The sequence below is a fragment of the Adiantum capillus-veneris genome, chromosome 1, assembly GCF_014529385.1.
Source record: "Adiantum capillus-veneris isolate H3 chromosome 1, ASM1452938v2, whole genome shotgun sequence".
Taxonomy (NCBI): domain Eukaryota; kingdom Viridiplantae; phylum Streptophyta; class Polypodiopsida; order Polypodiales; family Pteridaceae; genus Adiantum; species Adiantum capillus-veneris.
Genome location: NC_140931.1, coordinates 110,412,602 through 110,431,528, shown reverse-complemented (window position 1 = coordinate 110,431,528; position 18,927 = coordinate 110,412,602). Strand labels below are relative to the sequence as shown.

General features: G+C 44.4%; 1 protein-coding gene across 3 annotated transcripts; it reads left to right on the top strand.

Moving 5' to 3' along the window:
- The first annotated feature begins 2,212 nt into the window (after positions 1-2,212).
- LOC147465349 (uncharacterized) lies at positions 2,213-5,504 on the top strand. 3 transcript variants are annotated; one of them, XM_086519559.1, is made up of 6 exons: positions 2,213-2,678; positions 2,746-2,787; positions 3,816-4,045; positions 4,209-4,563; positions 4,737-4,802; positions 5,352-5,504. In XM_086519559.1, the coding sequence occupies exons 1-6, from the start codon at positions 2,577-2,579 to the stop codon at positions 5,502-5,504; spliced, it is 948 nt and encodes a 315-aa protein (XP_086375685.1). In that variant the 5' UTR covers positions 2,213-2,576. The 3 variants fall into 3 exon arrangements, 1 of the variants encoding a protein (XP_086375685.1); XR_015189104.1 differs by lacking the exons at positions 2,213-2,678; positions 4,209-4,563; positions 4,737-4,802; positions 5,352-5,504 and having other exon boundaries at positions 2,702-2,951; positions 3,816-4,143; XR_015189105.1 differs by lacking the exons at positions 2,213-2,678; positions 4,209-4,563; positions 4,737-4,802; positions 5,352-5,504 and having other exon boundaries at positions 2,709-2,844; positions 3,816-4,143.
- The last annotated feature ends 13,423 nt before the right edge of the window (positions 5,505-18,927 follow it).

Genomic DNA, 18,927 nt, shown 5'->3' with positions numbered 1-18,927 from the left:
TGGCTCAATAGGAAGTGGAGAAGATTGGTTATACCACTCCTCTTCTATCCCCATTGTTACTGAACTAGTCTTAGGATATGGAATAACGGGTACTACCGCCCGTTCCTCAATTTGTTCCTTAGACACCATGTACTTGATTGGTATAGATATATTCCTTGGAAGTGGAGGTTGCTGACCTAGCACTAATTAAGGTCACTTCACATTCATGGGTGACCTTTGCATGGGTGCCATATTGGGTGGGTATCTATACATGGGTTGCCCCTTTGGTCTCATTGGCACATACTGGATATTTCCATCATATTTCGGCTTATAGTAGCACTCAATTGTCTCATGGTTTGTCCATTTTCCTTCAATAGAGTACCATTTTAATTGCCTTTGTTGTCCCATAGGTTGTCCTTGATTTGTCCATGCACTAGGCCTCACATTGGCATTCTTTGCATGTTGTTCATCATTTCATTCATGCGTTTAAGCATGTCCTCTATTGCACTAGCAAGAGCCGTATCTGTTGATCCTACTTGTACTGGCATAGTGGATGCATTTCACTCACTTGCAGTATCTTAAGCTTTGTTTTCCTCATTGAAGATCTCACAATTATCACTCAAGTCAATCACATCTAAACTGCATGTCATGTGTTTTTTGCTTTACAAAATAGCATGCAAATCTTTGTTTAACAGCCCCTCTAGAAACAGTGAGACTAGTCTTTCCTCGGTTGGAATCTCTAACTCCGGGCATTTATCAATGTATTGCCTCATTTTACTCACACTGTCTCTGACAATTTATCCTTGTTTTTGTTTGAAACTATAGAGTTGTGCCACAATACTATAATGTATGTCCATTTTAGAACATGTAGCGACAAATCTCATGCCAAAGTTGGCAAGTCAGTGATCGATACAAGAGGTATGGTCTGGAACCAAGTTAAGGCTTTGCCCTCCAAGGTCATCCCGATTCCCTCAAACTATGTATGGAAATCGGTTATGCGCTCAGCTCTCAAAACCTGTTTAAAGTTGGCCAAATGGTCATATGGGTCCCCTGTCCTGCTATATTTATTAACCCACTTTTGGAAATATGTTGGTCTAACTCTATAATTGTGTTTGGTGTTACCATACACATGTGGTAGTGATGTGTGAGATCACACTTAGGACCGTCGGGGCATTTTTCCGCTCATTAGAAGGTTTACCCCTCGTGTATTGTATGTATGCACATCATTCTAGGGCTATCTATTTCCATTGCACACTAAGTAATACACTCTCTGTTGTGTGCCTTGAGCTTCCTTCATCTTCTCCAAGATGTGTGTGTTTTCCTACAACCCTAATTTCAACAATTGTTATAAAAGCAGGTTGTGTCCTCTCGGGCTTAGTCACCAGCAGCTCCAGCATAGGCCTGCTCACTTTCTCTGATTTTTGTGAGCTTTGGCGAGCATTCGCAGGTCGACAAAAATTGAGGGGGAGAAACTGAAGACAAGTTCGAGAAGAGTTGAAGTATACTTTCACATCAGAGCAAACCATAAGCATGTGATAATATCAAGAAGCATTGAGAGCCACCAAATCACCTCAAGACAAGAGTTGCCCATTCTGTATAGATAAGTCTCTCCCTCTCCCTCTCTCTATTTCATATGGTGTGTGAACCATGGGCTAGACTTCGGCATCCTCTTCTTGAACGCTGAGTGAAAAAGGTGCTTGATCTCCTTGAGCAATATGAATGCAGTCTAAGGAACCTATAATTTCTTAGAGGAAGCCCATAAGTAAGCTGCATTTGAAGAACATAAGCAATCCACTCTAATTGACGTGGCATCTGAAAACATGGCTAGGATCAGAGACGCATCTGGTCATCAGATCTATTAGGGCGGTTACAGACCGGGTGCCCATACTTGGGCGGCAGGTACGTGAGCTGACTTGGCGGCCAACTCGCTCCGTGCCAAAGATTACTCGCTCCGTGAAACGCACACTAGACAACTCGGTGGACAGGCAAGCTCCCCCGCCCATGCGCGGGCAGGGGTTGAACATTAGGCCCCACCGAAAAAGACAAAGGACGCAACCAATAGAATAATCTCCTTTTCATGCAAGTGGTCGTTGCTTTTATTATTTTATTATGACTTGGGCATATCAATGTGTAAAGCCTCCCCGCCCCAGGATGGGCAGAGGCTTCGGCAGTGTATATTCGGTCTTAGCCTCATGGAATCTATCGACAGAAATCTCTAAATTCCCCTACCATATGTCACCTCTGGTTAAACACATGGGCATGCCCTCTTGTAGTCGTGCTGCTCTAGCCTTTGTAATGTCAGCCCCCCGCCCCGCCCCGCCCCGCCCCGCCCCTTTCGGATCTAAGAACAGTGTACTCTCTCACCCAGCCTGTGATGGGTTTTTGTTCTCTCTAATTAAATTCCCTACCAGAGAGCTTCCATATCCCGCTCGGCGCTGTTTTTTTCTCACAATGTACCATCGCAACGCCTACGTATAAATCATTCGATCAGCTCCATCTTCTGCTTACAACTCAAGTATGAGTTCATCAAAGACCGTCGCTTGTAAGGAGCGGCGTACTGTCAAAGCTTCCTGACCTTCACGCGTCAGGCCTCTCCAATGAAAAAGACATCCACCAGAACAAAAGCATCAGAAAAGAGGCAGCTTGCAAGGGGTTCCTCAATCAATAAACTTGAGAAAGAGAAGCTCATCCACATCGAGGTTGCTTCCGCCAGGGCGTGGATATGAGATGGAGCTGGCTTTAAAGATGTAGCTTGCCTAGCTGCAGGCTAGTGCTCGGGCTTTTCGAACTCGGGAGATCAATCAGTTGGTGTGTTCTGCACAAGATCTTTCTCTTTGATGCAACGAAAAACATGGGCCGTTACATGTATGTGTGGCATGTATATACATACATACATACATACATAGGTGGAGGTAGTCTAAAATCATCTGTGAGTATGTGTGGCATGTATATACATACATACATATGCGGAGGTAATCTAAAACCATTTGTGAGTATGTGTGGGATGTATATACATTCATACATATGGGGAGGTAGTCTAAAATCTTCTGTGATTATGCGTGGCATGTATATACATACATACATATGTGGACGTAGTCTAAAATCATTTGTGAGCTGTATGTGTGGCATGTACATACATACATACATGTGATTTTCCCTTTACAAATGTGTTGAGAGAGAGAGAGAGAGAGAGAGAGAGAGAGAGAGAGAGAGAGAGAAGAAGAAGAAGAAGAAGAAGAAGAAGAGAGTTTTAACGTCGTAGGAAACTATCCCAAGAGACCTTAAAGATCTAGCAGACGAGGAGTTGAACTCAAGACTTGGTATTTAAGAGGGAAATGGCATAACCAATCTACCACACTTGGGTGATAGAAAGGTTATACCATTTTCCTCTTTTTATTAGCGTGCACACACCCACACACACCAAGAAGAAGAGAGTTTTAACATCGTAGGAAACTATCCCGAGAGACCTTAAAGATCTAGCCGATGAGGAGTTGAACTCAAGACTTGGTATAACCAATCTACCACACTTGGGTGATAGAAAGGTTATACCATTTTCCATTTTTTATTAGCGCACACACACACACCCACACACCCACACACACCCAAGAAGAAGAGAGTTTTAACGTCGTAGGAAACTATCCCAAGAGACCTTAAAGATCTAGCCGACGAGTAGTTGAACTTAAGACTTGTTAGGGAATCGCATAACCAATCTACCACACTTGAGAGAGAGAGAGAGAGAGAGAGAGAGAGAGAGAGAGAGAGAGAGTTGTTAAAAGATACTAAAAGCTCCATGGAATATTTGCTAGAAAAGCTGACTTTGTGATCATCATTAATAGGTGGTGAAGAACAAAGTCCTAAAGATAGCCCGCAGTATATCTGCTGCATACCCAGACAGCCATATCCATGTGGCATTTTTTTTCTACCGCGATCATAATAGCAAGGAGGGCTGTGGAAGCTGCAATTTTAGAACAATCTTTAATGGCTCAAGGAGCACATTTGTTGAGTCCCTTTCTTGTGTAGGAACCAAGAGTGGTCATGACACTACCGAGGATGTGTTCAGTGGCTTGTAAGCATTAGCCAAGCTTGATTGGACTACTCATATTAGAGTGGTTTACCACATTTGCAGATGCCCCTTGTCATGATACCCACTTTCATGATAACATCGCCATGCTACTTCACAATCTTCGCGAGGATTGCAAAATATCTACATATACCTTCCGTCATATTAGAGCAACAACGCACAAGATGCTTACAGAACTCAAGAGAGTGGCTGGACCAGATAGTAGTTGGATTCATGAGGATGACTTCCAAGGCATGCATATTGAGGACATCCCTACAAAAGTAGTGAAGGCATGCAAATCATCCATATATCAAAGTCTGAGCATAGTATCTTCTGCAAGAATGAAACTTTCAAATGTGACTTTTGTGCCCCGTGATGTACAGGCAGCAATGCCAGACTGGGGTTCAATCTGTGCTCAAGAAGGCCAGGTATACAAGCTCAGAAAATATCGTGACCTCGATGAAGTGTTACTGCACGTAGAGAAGGGGATACATTTGGAGCTGAAGAAAACAGAATGTGTGCAAGTAAAAGTGGGGCTTCATCCCTTGAGCCTCTTGATGGCCCTGCTATGCGCAAATAGTAACCCATGAATATGATACAAAGACCATGATGGTGAAGAGATCCATGGATAGGCTTGATGCAGGTACTGTGGAGCTTCACACCAAAGAAAAGTACATAAGAGTAAATGGAAGTGCAGGCTGTCTGTGATAACTTTGCCGAGGAGTTTGCCCACTGCATCCACAATATCCGAGAAGCCAAGAAGGTATGTCCATTTCTTCAAAAGTGTAAGAGTGAATGTGTAGGGTCCAGTTCACAGATCACAAGCTTTTGCTGCTCTGATTGCTCCGAAAAACATGAGCTTCCCTTTATTTTGGTAAGACTATCTCTATAAAATTATGGATATGAAGAAAGGACTTGATAAGCTTAAACATTATGAGTTCTGGTCAATGGCAATGCTTATAAATACTGCCCAATGGCAAATCATGTGCATGGATACCGTAAAATGCACAGGTAAAGTGCAACGGGTATGTACACATGTGCCCTTTCCAAGAACTTGAAAACTTTCAAGCAGATATTTGCTTTCATTTGTCAGCGTTGCAATATGCAGAGCTAGGAATAGAATGAATGCATTCCAAGAGTCTTAATTTTTTAGCACAATAGTTATAATAGAAGGCCCTTTATGGGCTTAAAGTGGCATATGAAAAAGGTTACTGAAGTCAATTGCCAGAAAATGCGTGTTCTTGAAGACAAGTGAAAGAGATTGTCATGATATTTGCACATTAAAGAGGTCGAATTCTTGGGTGAACATTAGGTTGCATTTAAGGTTGTCTCGACTTTGCAAGTGCAATCAAATACGTACTACAACATGGAGAAGGTTTTGAATGGAAGGGGCTTTGGACAAAGTTCAATAACAATGCAGGCTATGTCAATGACAAGGAAACCTACACAAATACATTACAAGTGAGTGCATCTCTCTCTCTCTCCCCCCCCGCCCCCCCCCCCCCCCCCCCCCCCCCCCCCCCCCCCCCCCTTCCTCTTCCATTTCTCAATTCTTTGATCTAATCTAGTCATGGATCTTTATTGTCTATTGGACAGAAGTGTACCTCTTAACTAGTTGTAGGCCTTCTCACATTGGACTCATGAATGCTCCGAGGGGATGGTTATGGGGTAGGGGATGGTCCCTGAGATTCCCCATAATCCTTCGACCCCTTGGCGACTGGCGGATGCCGGGAGCCATGGGGGAGGAGGATTGTGGGGAATGGCCCCCCGAGGGACCATTCCCGGCCGTCAAGGGTCCGAGTGAGGGGGGCCAAACACTATTCGTCGAGAGAGGAGACACAACACACACATATATGGTTGCATGCACACATGCGTATAATATGTGGGGTGTACAAGTAGCTAGAGTATAGCAGCAAAAACAGTTTCTCTCTGCTTCTCTTACAATTCATGTAGCAGATCCACTTGGTTGCAGTTGACGAGCTCAACCGGTTGAATGTGCAGCAGTGTCAGAGCACACATGCCAGGCAGAGCCCATTCGCATTCAATTTCCCATTCAGAGAATTCCGCTTGCTGACTTGGCATATTTCCATTCCTAGAGAGCTTTATTACGGGTGTTGACAAGGCGTGCAATGATTGACAATGATTGCTAGGAGGTCGACGGACTCATTATGAGTGCTGACGGGGCTTACATAAATTGGCAATGATATCATAGCTCATGGTTAGTGCTCACTCATTGGTAATGCACTGGTATGGTAGGCCCACTAGGTTCAGGTTGACAAACAACGGAAAGATCAAGCGCTTGGGAAAGTTAATATGTCATGTCAACGTGTCATATATCACTCTCTGCATGCCTCATTCAATTCATAGCTTCTTCTATCGCACGCCTTCTAGTTCATCTCTCATATACACCTGTTATGTGCATGTAGCTCATGGTGCATATTGTCATCTCCGTGTGATCTTCTCATATCTCCTCTCCTATGTCATGTATATTTGTTGTGCTTAGTGTGTCATTGTCTGTCACCATCGTGTGACTACTATCTATCCTTTTTGTTGATTTCTTTCTTATTATTTATTTACTTTCACTTTTTGGAAACACCCCTCGGGAAATCTAACTGCCTTGCATTGCATAGCTAGTGTGGAACTGTTCAGAGGGAGTCCAGGCCTGAGGGCAAGAGAGCACTAAGGTTGGACAAGAACTATGGTTAGCCAAAGTGGGGTCATTGACTAGCCAAAGTGGAATCCTTTGCTACAGAGGCTACATTTCAGTTCTGGGTGTGGCTGCAGTGTACAAAGGGGGTCAGATGACCTAGAAAGATACAATGGTAGCATCTCCTAGAGTTTAGGGAACTGCTATTTTGGGACCTGAAAATGTGTTCGCGTCATTACCTCTGGAATGACAAGGGGAACATTTTTTTACTCTGCAGTGAAGTCAACCGGGCAACCGGTCGAGAGATTTTTAGGCGGCAACCCCGAAACGGGAAAATGCTTGTAAATGCACCAAGTGACACATTTTTGTGCACTTGCCTCCTCAAGGAAGAAGTGGCGCTGAATTTATAGCTGGGAGGCTCATTTTGCAAGTTCTGTCTCACAGGTTAAGAGCTATGGAGTGCTTCCTTTCCCTCCTATGTAGAGTGCGGTGCCAGGAGTGATGCCCTGCACGCTACGCACTGCCCTCTCTCTCCCCTATGGCAGTATGTTATGCCCCTCTAGTGGGCTTTTCAATTGACCAATGTACAGTTGTGTGGGTTCATGCGCGATTGCCGAGGCAAGAGGCTCTTGCACAGGTACTGGATTAGCTAGCGGCTAATCCCCCGTAGAGGTACAGGTGAATTCGGAGAGGTTTCACGCCAGAAATCTCGTCCGATTCAAAGGGCAAGTAGCCCTACTGGTGCGGGAGCTCGAGGGCTTGCTACGGATGCGACCGGCACGCGAAACGGAGCCCGAAACAGTAAATTACAGCCTGCTGTGTATTTTTGCAGGTTTAGGGTTTTGGCCCTAAACGGACCCTAATACCCCCAGGAGGTTCGGGGACGCGAGGGGACCGCTGTACAGGTGATTTGGCGCATTTTTGGGGCTGAAAACAGAGAATTCAGTGTGCTGTAGATTCTCGCCAGGTTTTGCAAAGTGCCCGTATGCGTCGGGAAAGTCATTCAATGCGTGGGAATACTGATTGTGAAGGGTCCTAGTACAGTTATGTTGCCGAAATCGGGCCGGAACAATTGAAATTCAGCCAAGCTTTTGCGGGGCAGCTTGTAGGGAACCATAGCGTTTATTCCCTCTTTTAAACAATAAAGAAATACCGAAAGGGGCGCCTAAGTTAGGGGCCAATCTGGTGTCGGTCTACTCATACAGGTGCAATCTAGCAGCCTGTATCCCTCTCCCCTTTGTTGTGTCTTGAAAGTACAGGTAAAGTGGGTGACAAATTAAATGGGTGAAAGCAAATAAGGATTAAGTCTAAGGTCTACCGCCCTTTTTGGATTGAACAGGCCGGTTACATGGTTCCATCGCCGGGATTAAATCACTTTTTCCCATAGAAGTGAGCCTTGGTTAGTTTGGGCTTGAAGACACAAGGGATCATAGACCAGACATAGGGAATTGCAATTATGGCTGAAAGACCAGATGATGTGACTGAAGAGGTTTCCTCTTCACAGGGTCAACAGACTCATGAAGTGGGTGAGTCTTCAAGACCACCACAGACGGATGATGATATATTCAGGACCCAGTTGGCTACTGCTGTGGCTATGTTTACACAAGTAATGTAGAATCCGAGGTTTTTAGCCTTTCTGCAACCTTCTCTTCCGTCTCAGCAAGTTGGGTCACTGGATCACATTCAAAAGCCTGTTAAGGCTCGAGCACAGGTGATTCATACTTCAAAGTCAATGGAAACACTTGTACACTTAACGGAGAACATGCAATCTCCAATACCTGTGCCTAAGGTGCAAGAACAGGTGGCTTAGATGCCAGTCTTTCAAGGTGTACCAGTTCAACCAGCCACTTTTCAGCAGCCTATAGCTGGTTCTAATGGGCAGGGAAGCAACCTACATGCTATGCAACAAGTCTTCCCACCACCTTCAGTACACCCTGGCTATTTTGGAGGTGGATTGGTATTCCAGAGCATGGCTGGTCATGCACCTGGAAATCAGTTTTACACGCCAGGAACAGTGTTCGGGGGTGCTCAAACGATGATGCCTAACCCCATGTATGGTGTCAAAGCACTCAGGGCCAATTTGGGATGCCATCGGCAAATTTTGGTATGGATGGAATTACAAATCAGCAGCCAAATATGGCACTTCCAGGCCAACTTAACTGCGGTCAGGGAACACAAATGAACCCTAACAGTGTTCCCATGTTTCAGTCACTTCCATATGACAACTTAACGCCGCTGGAGAGGCCAACTCCGTACAAAGAAGGTGGCAGAGGTGTGACATTCACGACCTTTACAGGGTTTGATGACAGGAAGAAGGCTCTCTCATTCCTCCAGCAGTTTGACAAGGCCTATGCAGGGGGAAACTTTACAGAGGCTTCAAAGGTCCGCAAAGCAGCCACTTTCTTGACAGGGAATGTGGGACAATGGTGGACAACTTTATTGCTGCAAGGACAAGCTCCGTCCACATGGATTTACTTCAAGCAGATTTTTGCAGCAGCATGGTTATCTGATGGCTTTGAAGCAGATGTCATGACAAAATGGCATCAGCTTAATGCTGCCACTTGCAAGAATCTTGATGACTACAATCGGAAGTTTTGGAAAGCTCTACTTCTAGTAACTTCCTATAGGTTTGTGCCATTGACAGAACAAATTGAAAAATACTGTTGTGGCCTACCCAAAGGATTGAGAAAGTACTACACGAAGACCAAAGTCACTACTTTGACGCAGCTCATCGAGGTAGCAAACACTGGCAATGGTTTGCTCAAGGGAGAAGATTGTGAATAAAATACTAGCGTCAAGGAAGGATAAGCCAAGAAAAATTCAGCAAAGAAGTATGTTCCCAAGGAGGTTCCTAAAGTGACTCCGGAGCTAGCCAACACAGGGAAAGACAAAGCTACGGCTGAATCAGAAAAGGGACCAGCGAAGAAATGGAAAAGACGTTTTCCTCGCAAGTCGGAAGAGCAAAAGAAGGTCCTGAGGTCAGAGAACAAATGCTTCATCTGTGAGCAGCCTGGCCACATTGCTTACAATTGTCCTACAAAGAAAAGGCCAGCTGATTCTGAAGACAAGGAGGACTAGAAAGGAAAGAAGCCCATGGCTGGTCTAGTGCCAGATATGGTGGGCGACAAGCCAAATTCAGATGCAAGTGAGCTTTGCAGAGCATGGGGAAAGGTCAGGGATCAAACAATGCTTATCTTCTTTGATCCAGGTGCCAAAGCTTACTTCATTTCCCCAGAATTGGCTTCAAAGTTGGGAATCAGACCTGAAGAGATGGGGTATACAGCAGAGGCAGGTTTGGCATGTCCTGGCCATACAGAGACTGTGACACCCATCATTGGAAAGTTGCGCCTATGTAGATGCTGAAGAATTTTACATGTAACAAACTGCTGACGTGTCAAATCCTAAAGAATGGAGCCAACTTACAGATGCCGGCCGAGGGGCCTAAACCCTAAGAAGAACAAGCAACAGAAGAAGTGTCACAAAGTGATGACGTGGTTGCCCGAGTGCAGAAAACCCTAACCCTAATTTTTGCTAGAAACCCTAATTTTGGAAACCCTAATTGCTGAAACCCTAATTTTGGAAACCCTAACTATTGAAACCCTAATTCTGAAAACCCTAACCCTAAAACCTGCAAACCCTAATTCTGGAAACCCTAATCCTAAAACTGCAACAGCGTGGTTGATTTCCGAAAATTGCGTTGGCATGATGACGTGGCAGGTTGTACGGATTTCCGTGATTTACGCTTGTAGCTTTTGGCATTGCTTTTTGGACCAGAAGCTTTTGAGTTTGAAAGCTTTTTTAACTGCTTTTTGGATCAGAAGCTTTTGATTTTGAAAGCTTTTCATGTAAACTGCTTTTTAGGCCAAGGGCCTTTAAATATGAGGCTAGGGCTCATTCTCTGGCATGCTTCCTGGAGAAGGTGTAGAGTCTGGAGTACCGGCTTGTACTTTGGTGATGCAATATAAAGAAATACCGAAAGGGGCGCCAAGGTTTGGGGCCAATACTCTCTGGGGTGGAATTCCGCCACTCCGTGTCGCGTGTCGTCTCTCTCTCTCTCTCTCAGTTCAGTTGTTATTGAAGTGCTAAAAGTCTGTTCAATCTGTTCTTTTCTATTGGCACGTGGTGCCCGCCTTGTGACAGTGGTATCAGAGCATCAGGCGTGTGCTTTTCTAAAAGCATACCGGTCCTACAAAAGAGTAGACAGAGCTATTGGAATTTGATTCGAGGTATCTTCGCCCTCCAACCCGGACTTATTAGCCACTCCCACCCTTACTTCATCGCGCATTGGGCGCGCTTCCGTCTTCACCGCAGTGTCTTACAGGGCATAAGCCAATTAAGATCACTTGCAAGAGAAGGATCCAGATTTGTTTCAAGTCACTGTCTTTCTCAGAAGCAGTGCCATGCAGATGTTGATGTCTACAGCTACCAAGCAGCATACTCCAAGTACTTGGCAAGCTTTCAAGAAAATTTTTGCCCGAAGTTATATGGTTTTTGACATCTTCCTTCGGAGTACAACTTCTGGCAGAGTGGGGTATCCTGAAATGCTTGCCATGGAAACCCTAGTAGATTATAACTTGAAGTTTCTCGACATCTCCCAGTAGATGTCTCTTCACGAGCAGATGAACTTGGAGACCGAGTGCGATTGCTATCTTGGGACTACCATCGCCACCAAAGAAACACTTTGTACAAGAGCTGATGGACCATGCTGTGCTCGGCTACGACCATATGGAAGAAACCTAACCCTAATTTTTGGTGCAGGTTTCAGGATGGAAAGTCAGTCGACTTTTCGAGCTCGACTGATGTCGAGATTTCTTTTTAAGTTTGAGTTCTGTTTGAGCTTGTTTGGTGATCCTGTTTGGAATTTGTTTGAAATGGATGGTATCTGTTTTGAACCTGTTTTGGTGCCGATTTGAATTGTTTGACTTTGGTTTGATACTGGTTTCAATGATTGGTGATTTTACTCCCGGGTGGAGAAGTGAGAAATACTGTTTTGGTATTGTTTGAACCTCGGAATGACGCAGGCCGATGCTTGGGGAGCGTTTCGTTGTGTGTTTGTAAACCTCCGAACGACGCAAGCCGATGCCTGGGGAGCGTTTGGTTGTATGCTTGTAAAATAATTGTTGTTGTGATCCCCGCCCCGGACTTGGATGGTTATGCGGGAGGAGTATTAAGAAGTCTGAGCAGTGGTTACTCTCAGCACCTCCAAACGACGCAGGCTGTGGTCTGGGGGGCGTTTGGTTGTAAAAGGCCTCTATATCTCCCGGCCCGGACCTTTTTAGGTTATGCGAGAGGAGTGATGAGGGAGTCGGTGAATATCTCCCGGCTCGGACCTTGTTAGGTTATGCGGGAGGAGTGTTCATTGGCGGCTTTATGTTTCTATGTCTTGTAACATGCGTATGTGAGCATTTGTGTTGTATTGTGATGTGCCAACTAGTGAATATTCCTAATTGGATGAGATTGCCTGGGTATGTAATTTTAGTGCATCAAGACACCCGAGGAAGATCAGTACGGTCTGGGTGTGATGGCTAATTTTACTACGTCGGAATATCAAGAGTTCCGATCTGGACGAAAGGAGAAGCTAATTCCTTGATCAAAATAGCCGATAGGAGCAGCTAACTCCTTGATCAAAAGAGTAGAAAGGAGAAGCTAACTCCTTAATAAAAAGAGCAAACTGATTGTCCCTCGGAAATTTTTGAGCTAACTTGAGTTGTTTTGCAGATATGCTGTAATCGTGGACGATTACTCTCTTTCAAGAAGGGGAGATGTAACAAACTGCTGACGTGTCAAAGCCTAAAGAATGGAGCCAACTTACAGATGCCGGCCGAGGGGCCTAAACCCTAAGAAGAACAAGCAACAGAAGAAGTGTCACAAAGTGATGACGTGGTTGCCCGAGTGCAAAAAACCCTAACCCTAATTTTTGTCAGAAACCCTAATTGTTGAAACCCTAATTCTGGAAACCCTAATTGCTGAAACCCTAATTGTTGAAACCCTAATTCTGGAAACCCTAACTGCTGAAACCCTAATTCTGAAAACCCTAACCCTAAAACCTGCAAACCCTAATTCTGGAAACCCTAACCCTAAAACTGCAACAACGTGGCTGATTTCCCAAAAATTGCGCTGGCATGATGAAGTGGCAGGTTGTACGGATTTCCGTGATTTACGCTTGCAGCTTTTGGCATTGCTTTTTGGACTAAAAGTTTTTGAGTTTGAAAGCTTTTCTAACTGCTTTTTGGATCATAAGCTTTTGATTTTGAAAGCTTTTCATGTAAACTGCTTTTTAGGCCAAGGGACTTTAAATATGAGGCCAGGGCTCATTCTCTGGCATGCTTCCTAGAGAAGGTACAGAGTCTGGAGTACCGGCTTGTGCTTTGATGATGCAATATAAAGAAATACCGAAAGGGGCGCCAAGGTTTAGGGCCAATACTCTCTGGGGTGGAATTCCGCTACTCTGTGTCACGTGTCGTCTCTCTCTCTCTCTCTCTCTCTCAGTTCAGTTGTTATTGAAGTGCTAAAAGAGTGTTCAGTCTGTTCTTTTCTATTGGCACGTGGTGCCCGCCTTGTGACATTACATCATGCCACTGGACGGATGTGATGTGTTGTTAGGTATTCCTTGGTTGTTTCGTGTACAGGGAATCATGGATGCCTACAACAAAAAGATCACTGTACAGAGTAGGGGAAAGACTCACATTCTGGATGTAAAGCTTAAAGGGGAGTCTAATCCACTGTATCAGCTTCTGCTATTACTTCTGTAATGAAAAAGCATCTTTTTGCGTACTTGGTTTTTGCATGTGAAGTGTTAGATTGTGATGAATCAAATTTATCTGTGCTAGATAAAGAAAGGTCAATGTTTTTACAACAGTATAGTGACTGTTTTTCCGATTCATTACCGTCTCAATTACCGCCAGAGAGACCCGAGGACCATGCGATAGATTTGGTGCCAGGCAGTAGCCCACCAAATAAGCCTTCGTACAGGGTTAGTGCGGCTCAGCAGAAAGAGATAATGAGCCAAGTACAGGAGCTGTTAGAAAAGGGGCTGATTCAGCCCAGTTCATCCCCATTCTGTTCTCCAGTGTTGTTGGTGCAGAAAAAGGATGGCTCATGGCGTATGTGCATCGACTACTGTGCACTGAACAAGAATACCATCAAGAATAGGTTCCCTATACCTAGAATTGATGATATTCTGGACAAATTAGAAGGAGCAGCTATGTTTAGCAGGATAGATCTAAAGAGTGGGTACCATCAGATCCGCATTAGATCAGAGGATGTGCACAAGAGTGCTTTTAGAACGACGTTTGGCCTTTACGAATTTTTAATGATGCCCTTTGGTCTCACAAATGCACCTGCTACGTTCAATAGGATGATGGACATAATTTTCCGTCCACACCAGCAGTTTGTTGGTACATTCTTTGATGACATGATAGTCTACTCAAAGAATGAAGAGGAGCATAGGCATCACTTGGCCATTGTGTTCAAAGAGCTACGCAGTCATAGGTTGCTCATCAATGCAAAGAAAAGTGAATTTTTTCTAGAAGAGATTCATTTTCTCGGACACATTGTCTCAAAGGATGGTGTCAGAATGGATCCTGCTAAAGTTGAAGCGATCAAGTCATGGCCAGATTTGAAGATGGTGCACGATGTCCGAAGTTTCTTGGGACTATGCTCCTATTACAAAAGGTTTATCCGAAATTTCGCCGAGATTGCTTCACCTTTACATGCTCTTCAAAAGAAGAGTCACCTTTAGATGGACACAGAAAGAGATTTCAGCTTTTAATCTCTTAAAGGAAAAGATGACTTCAGATCTAGTCATTGTGTTGCCAGATCTTAGGAAGTCATTTGTGGTCCAGTGTGACGCCTGCGGTAGTAGCATTGGTGCAGTGCTAATGCAAGATGGCAGGGTAGTAGCCTATGAGAGTAGAATCTTGCAAGGGCTAGAAAAGACTATGCAAGTCTATGAAAAAGAACTGCAGGCCGTGATTCATGCGCTCTTAAGTTGGAAACACTACCTGCGAGGTGCAGACTTTGTTGTCCAAACGGACCATCAGACCTTGCGATACTTCTTGACATAGGCATCTGAGAAGCATATGCGATGGGCAAATATCTTGTCCATGTTCCACTTTCAGATTGTGCATGTGGAAGGCAAGAAGAACGTTGTGGCTGATGCCTTGTCAAGGAAGCCACAAATTTCAGCTGTGTCAATTCCTTATCATCATGCACTTGATGATATGAGGGAACAATATGAAAATGATGAAGATTTTGCAAGGGTCTTTGAGCAGCTAATGGATGGACAACGTCATGAACACTATCTTCTTAAAGACGGGTTCATGATGATGCATGGCAAATTGTGTGTCACAAAGCCATTGCGACTCAAAGTTATGGAAGAGAGTCATGTCCCACCGTATGCAGGGCATCGTGGTATTGATGCTACAGTTAAAGCGGTTGAGACATTCTTCTACTGGCCTACATTGAGAAGAGATGTGGATGCCTTTGTGCGAGAATGCCTAATTTGCTAGAAGGTCAAGTTTGACAGGCAAAAGGCACCAGGGTTATTGCAACCACTACCTATTCCAGATAAACCATGGGAAAGTATTGCTATGGATTTTATCTTTGATCTTCCGAGAACGCAGACAGGAAACGATGGTATTTGGACCATCATTTGCAGATTCAGCAAGCAGGCTCATTTTATTCCTGTCAGGAAGAAGATAAAGCCAGATCAGATGGCACGCTTGTTTATGAGCAATATTTTCAAGTATCATGGCATGCCATAGTCGATTATTAGCGACCGTGATCCACGCATGACAAGTTTGTTCTGGAGAGGCTTGTTTGAGAATATGGGCACAATGCTCAAATTCTCTTCGTCATTTCATCCTCAAACAGATAGGCAGTCAGAAGAGGCAAATTCTACTGTCCTAGATCTGCTGAAGTGCTATGTGTCGGAGCATAAAGGAAAGTGGGAGCAATATTTGCCATTGGTGGAGTATGCATACAATAATACAGTGCATTCATCAACTGGCAAGGCATCTTTTGGGATAGTTGAAGGTGGCAAGAAACTTCCTCCCATACTGCATACAAAGGACAAGATATTTGAAGCAGATATGTATGTTCAGGACATGGATGAAATGTACAAGAAGGTCAAAGTGGCCTTAGAAAAGACTCAGGCAAAGCAAAAGAAAGCAGCTGATCGTCACCGTCGTGAAGTGGTATATTCACTTGGTGATTGGGTGCTTTTATGCTTTGAAAAGGCAAGGTTAAAGAAGATGAAGGGCAAGGAAAGACTGTTTCCAAAGCTCAGCATGCGTTACTATGGGCCTTTTCAAGTATGCAACATAATCAGTGATGTTGCATATAGGTTGAAATTGCCTGACAGTTGGAAGATTCACAATGCGTTTCATGTGAGTCTTCTCAGACCCTATGTGGGTGATGTGCCAGAAGATATGCCAGCTGAAGATCAGCCGAAAGTCGAGGAACTTGACGAGATCTTGGTCCCGGAACAGATTTTGGCACATAAGGAAAGAAAAGTGAAAGGCAAGGTTGCTAGGCGTTAGTTGGTAAAGTTCAGAAACTATCCACCAATGGATGCTAAGTGGATGGAAGAAGGTGAACTTGCAGAGTCACCAACTGTGTTATCACTTTACCTTGAAGCCTTCGATTTGCAACCTACCTTGACCCCTTGAGTTTCAAAGCTACATGGATTGTGAGTGTGACAATGGCTTCTGAAACAAATGATGTACATGGTATTTAAAGTGAGCTCAAATCAAGTACATGTTACATGAATGCTAGAGCTGTACAGATTGTTAGTTTGGCAATTGCTCTTATGGAATGTCCAAAAGTTTGGTTTGTGCTATAGAAGTGAGTATTTCTTGTCAGTTTGTCAAGGATACAGTAATTGCTTCTATTGAAGGGTACATGTGTAACCGATTCTTAAATTGTCGGTTTGGGTATGCTCGAAAGTGTTACCGGGCCCAACGTGTACTATAAGACAGTGGCAAAATGTGTTGCTACCATTTTGTCATTGGCAAGTTGGTGACTTAAAGCAATGGCAGAGTGCGAAGCTACCACTGTGTCATTGGGACAGGGTTCACACGCAGGCAATACATGTGTCGACGAGGTGTTGAATACACCAGGGTTGACAATGAGCATGTATGTGTCGTACATATGTCGACAGGTGTTGAATACATCAGTGTTGACTGTGAGCATGTACGACATAGATGCAAACGAGGACGTTTGAGATTTCAAGAGGGGGGTATGTCACCAGCGTGTGACTACTATCTATCCTTTTTGTTGATTTCTTTCTTATTATTTATTTACTTTCACTCGGGAAATCTAACTGCCTTGCATTGCATAGCTAGTGTGGAAAACTGTTCAAAGGGAGTCCAAGCCTGAGGGCAAGAGAGCACTAAGGTTGGACAAGGACTATGGTTAGCCAAAGTGGGGTCATTGACTAGCCAAAGTGGAATCCTTTGCTACAGAGGCTACATTTCAGTTCTGGGTGTGGCTGCAGTGTACAAAGGGGGTCAGATGACCTAGAAAGATACAATGGCAGCATCTCCTAAAATTTAGGGAACTGCTATTTTGGGACCTGAAAATGTGTTCGCGTCATTACCTCCGGAATGACAAGGGGAACATTTTTTTACTCTGCGGTGAAGTCAACCGGGCAACCAGTCGGGAGATTTTTAGGCGGCAACCCCGAAACGGGAAAATGCTTGTAAATGCACCAAGTGGCACATTTTTGTGCACTTGCCTCCTCAAGGAAGAAGTGGCGCTGAATTTATAGCTGGGAGGCTCATTTTGCAAGTTCTGTTACAGGTTAAGAGCTATGGAGTGCTTCCTTTCCCTCATATGTACAGTGCGGTGCCAGGAGTGATGCCCTGCACGCTACGCACTGCCCTCTCTCTCCCCTATGGCAGTATGTTATGCCCCTCTAGTGGGCTTTTCAATTGACCAATGTACAGTTGTGTGGGTTCATGCGCGATTGCCGAGGCAAGAGCCTCTTGCACATGTATTGGATTAGCTAGCGGCTAATCTCCCGTAGAGGTACAGGTGAATTCGGAGAGGTTTCACGCCAGAAATCTCGTCCGATTCAAAGGGCAAATAGCCCTACAGGTGCGGGAGCTCGAGGGCTTGCTACGGATGCGACCGGCACGCGAAACGGAGCCCGAAACAGTAAATTACAGCCTGCTGTGTATTTTTGCAGGTTTAGGATTTTGGCCCTAAACGGACCCTGATACCCCCAGGAGGTTCGGGGACGCGAGGGGACCGCTGTACAGGTGATTTGGCGCATTTTCGGGGCTGAAAACAGAGAATTCAGCGTGCTGCAGATTCTCGCCAGGTTTTGCAAAGTGCCCGTATGCGTCGGGAAAGTCATTCAATGCGTGGGAATACCGACTGTGAAGGGTCCTAGTATAGTTATGCTGCCGAAATCGGGCCGGAACAGTTGAAATTCAGCCAAGCTTGTGCGGGGCAGCTTGTAGGGAACCACAACGTTTATTCCCTCTTTTAAACAATAAAGAAATACCGAAAGGGGCGCCTAAGTTAGGGGCCAATCTGGTGTCGGTCTACTCATACAGGTGCAATCTAGCAGCCTGTATCCCTCTTCCCTTTGTTGTGTCTTGAAAGTACAGGTAAAGTGGGCGACAAATTAAATGGGTGAAAGCAAATAAGGATTAAGTCTAAGGTCTACCGCCCTTTTTGGATTGAACAGGCCGGTTACATTGTCTCACCAAGAATACCAAGAGCATCCGATATCATAGGTGAGGAGAGCTGAATTAGGAAATAATTAGTGCTAAATGTGATTACAGCTTTTTTTAATCTGCTTGTGAAATTACAAATAAGACTTACAGACGTGTAGTGACAAACCACAACAAAACTTGAAATACTTATACGTAATTGAAAGAACAAGAGACAAGGAACACAATACAATTCTTGGAGTGAAATTTGAATTACCAGATCAAGAGAAAATTGAGCTACAAGTTGTAGCTGAGTAGATGTTTACAGTTATACGTACATAGAGCTCTTCAAACTCACAAGATAACGTTACAATGGTTTGTTCAAGCTAAGGCTGTTGAGATTTTTACTTAGCGTTTTTCAAAATGGTCAACGATCAGTTCACATGGATTTGGGCTCATAATCAAATAATACAGCTCAATATAAACAACTTTGGGATTATGATTACATGGACTCAATTACAAGGCTTTCCGAAAAAACCGCCTACATACATATCAAATTTACATACAGATTAAATCAA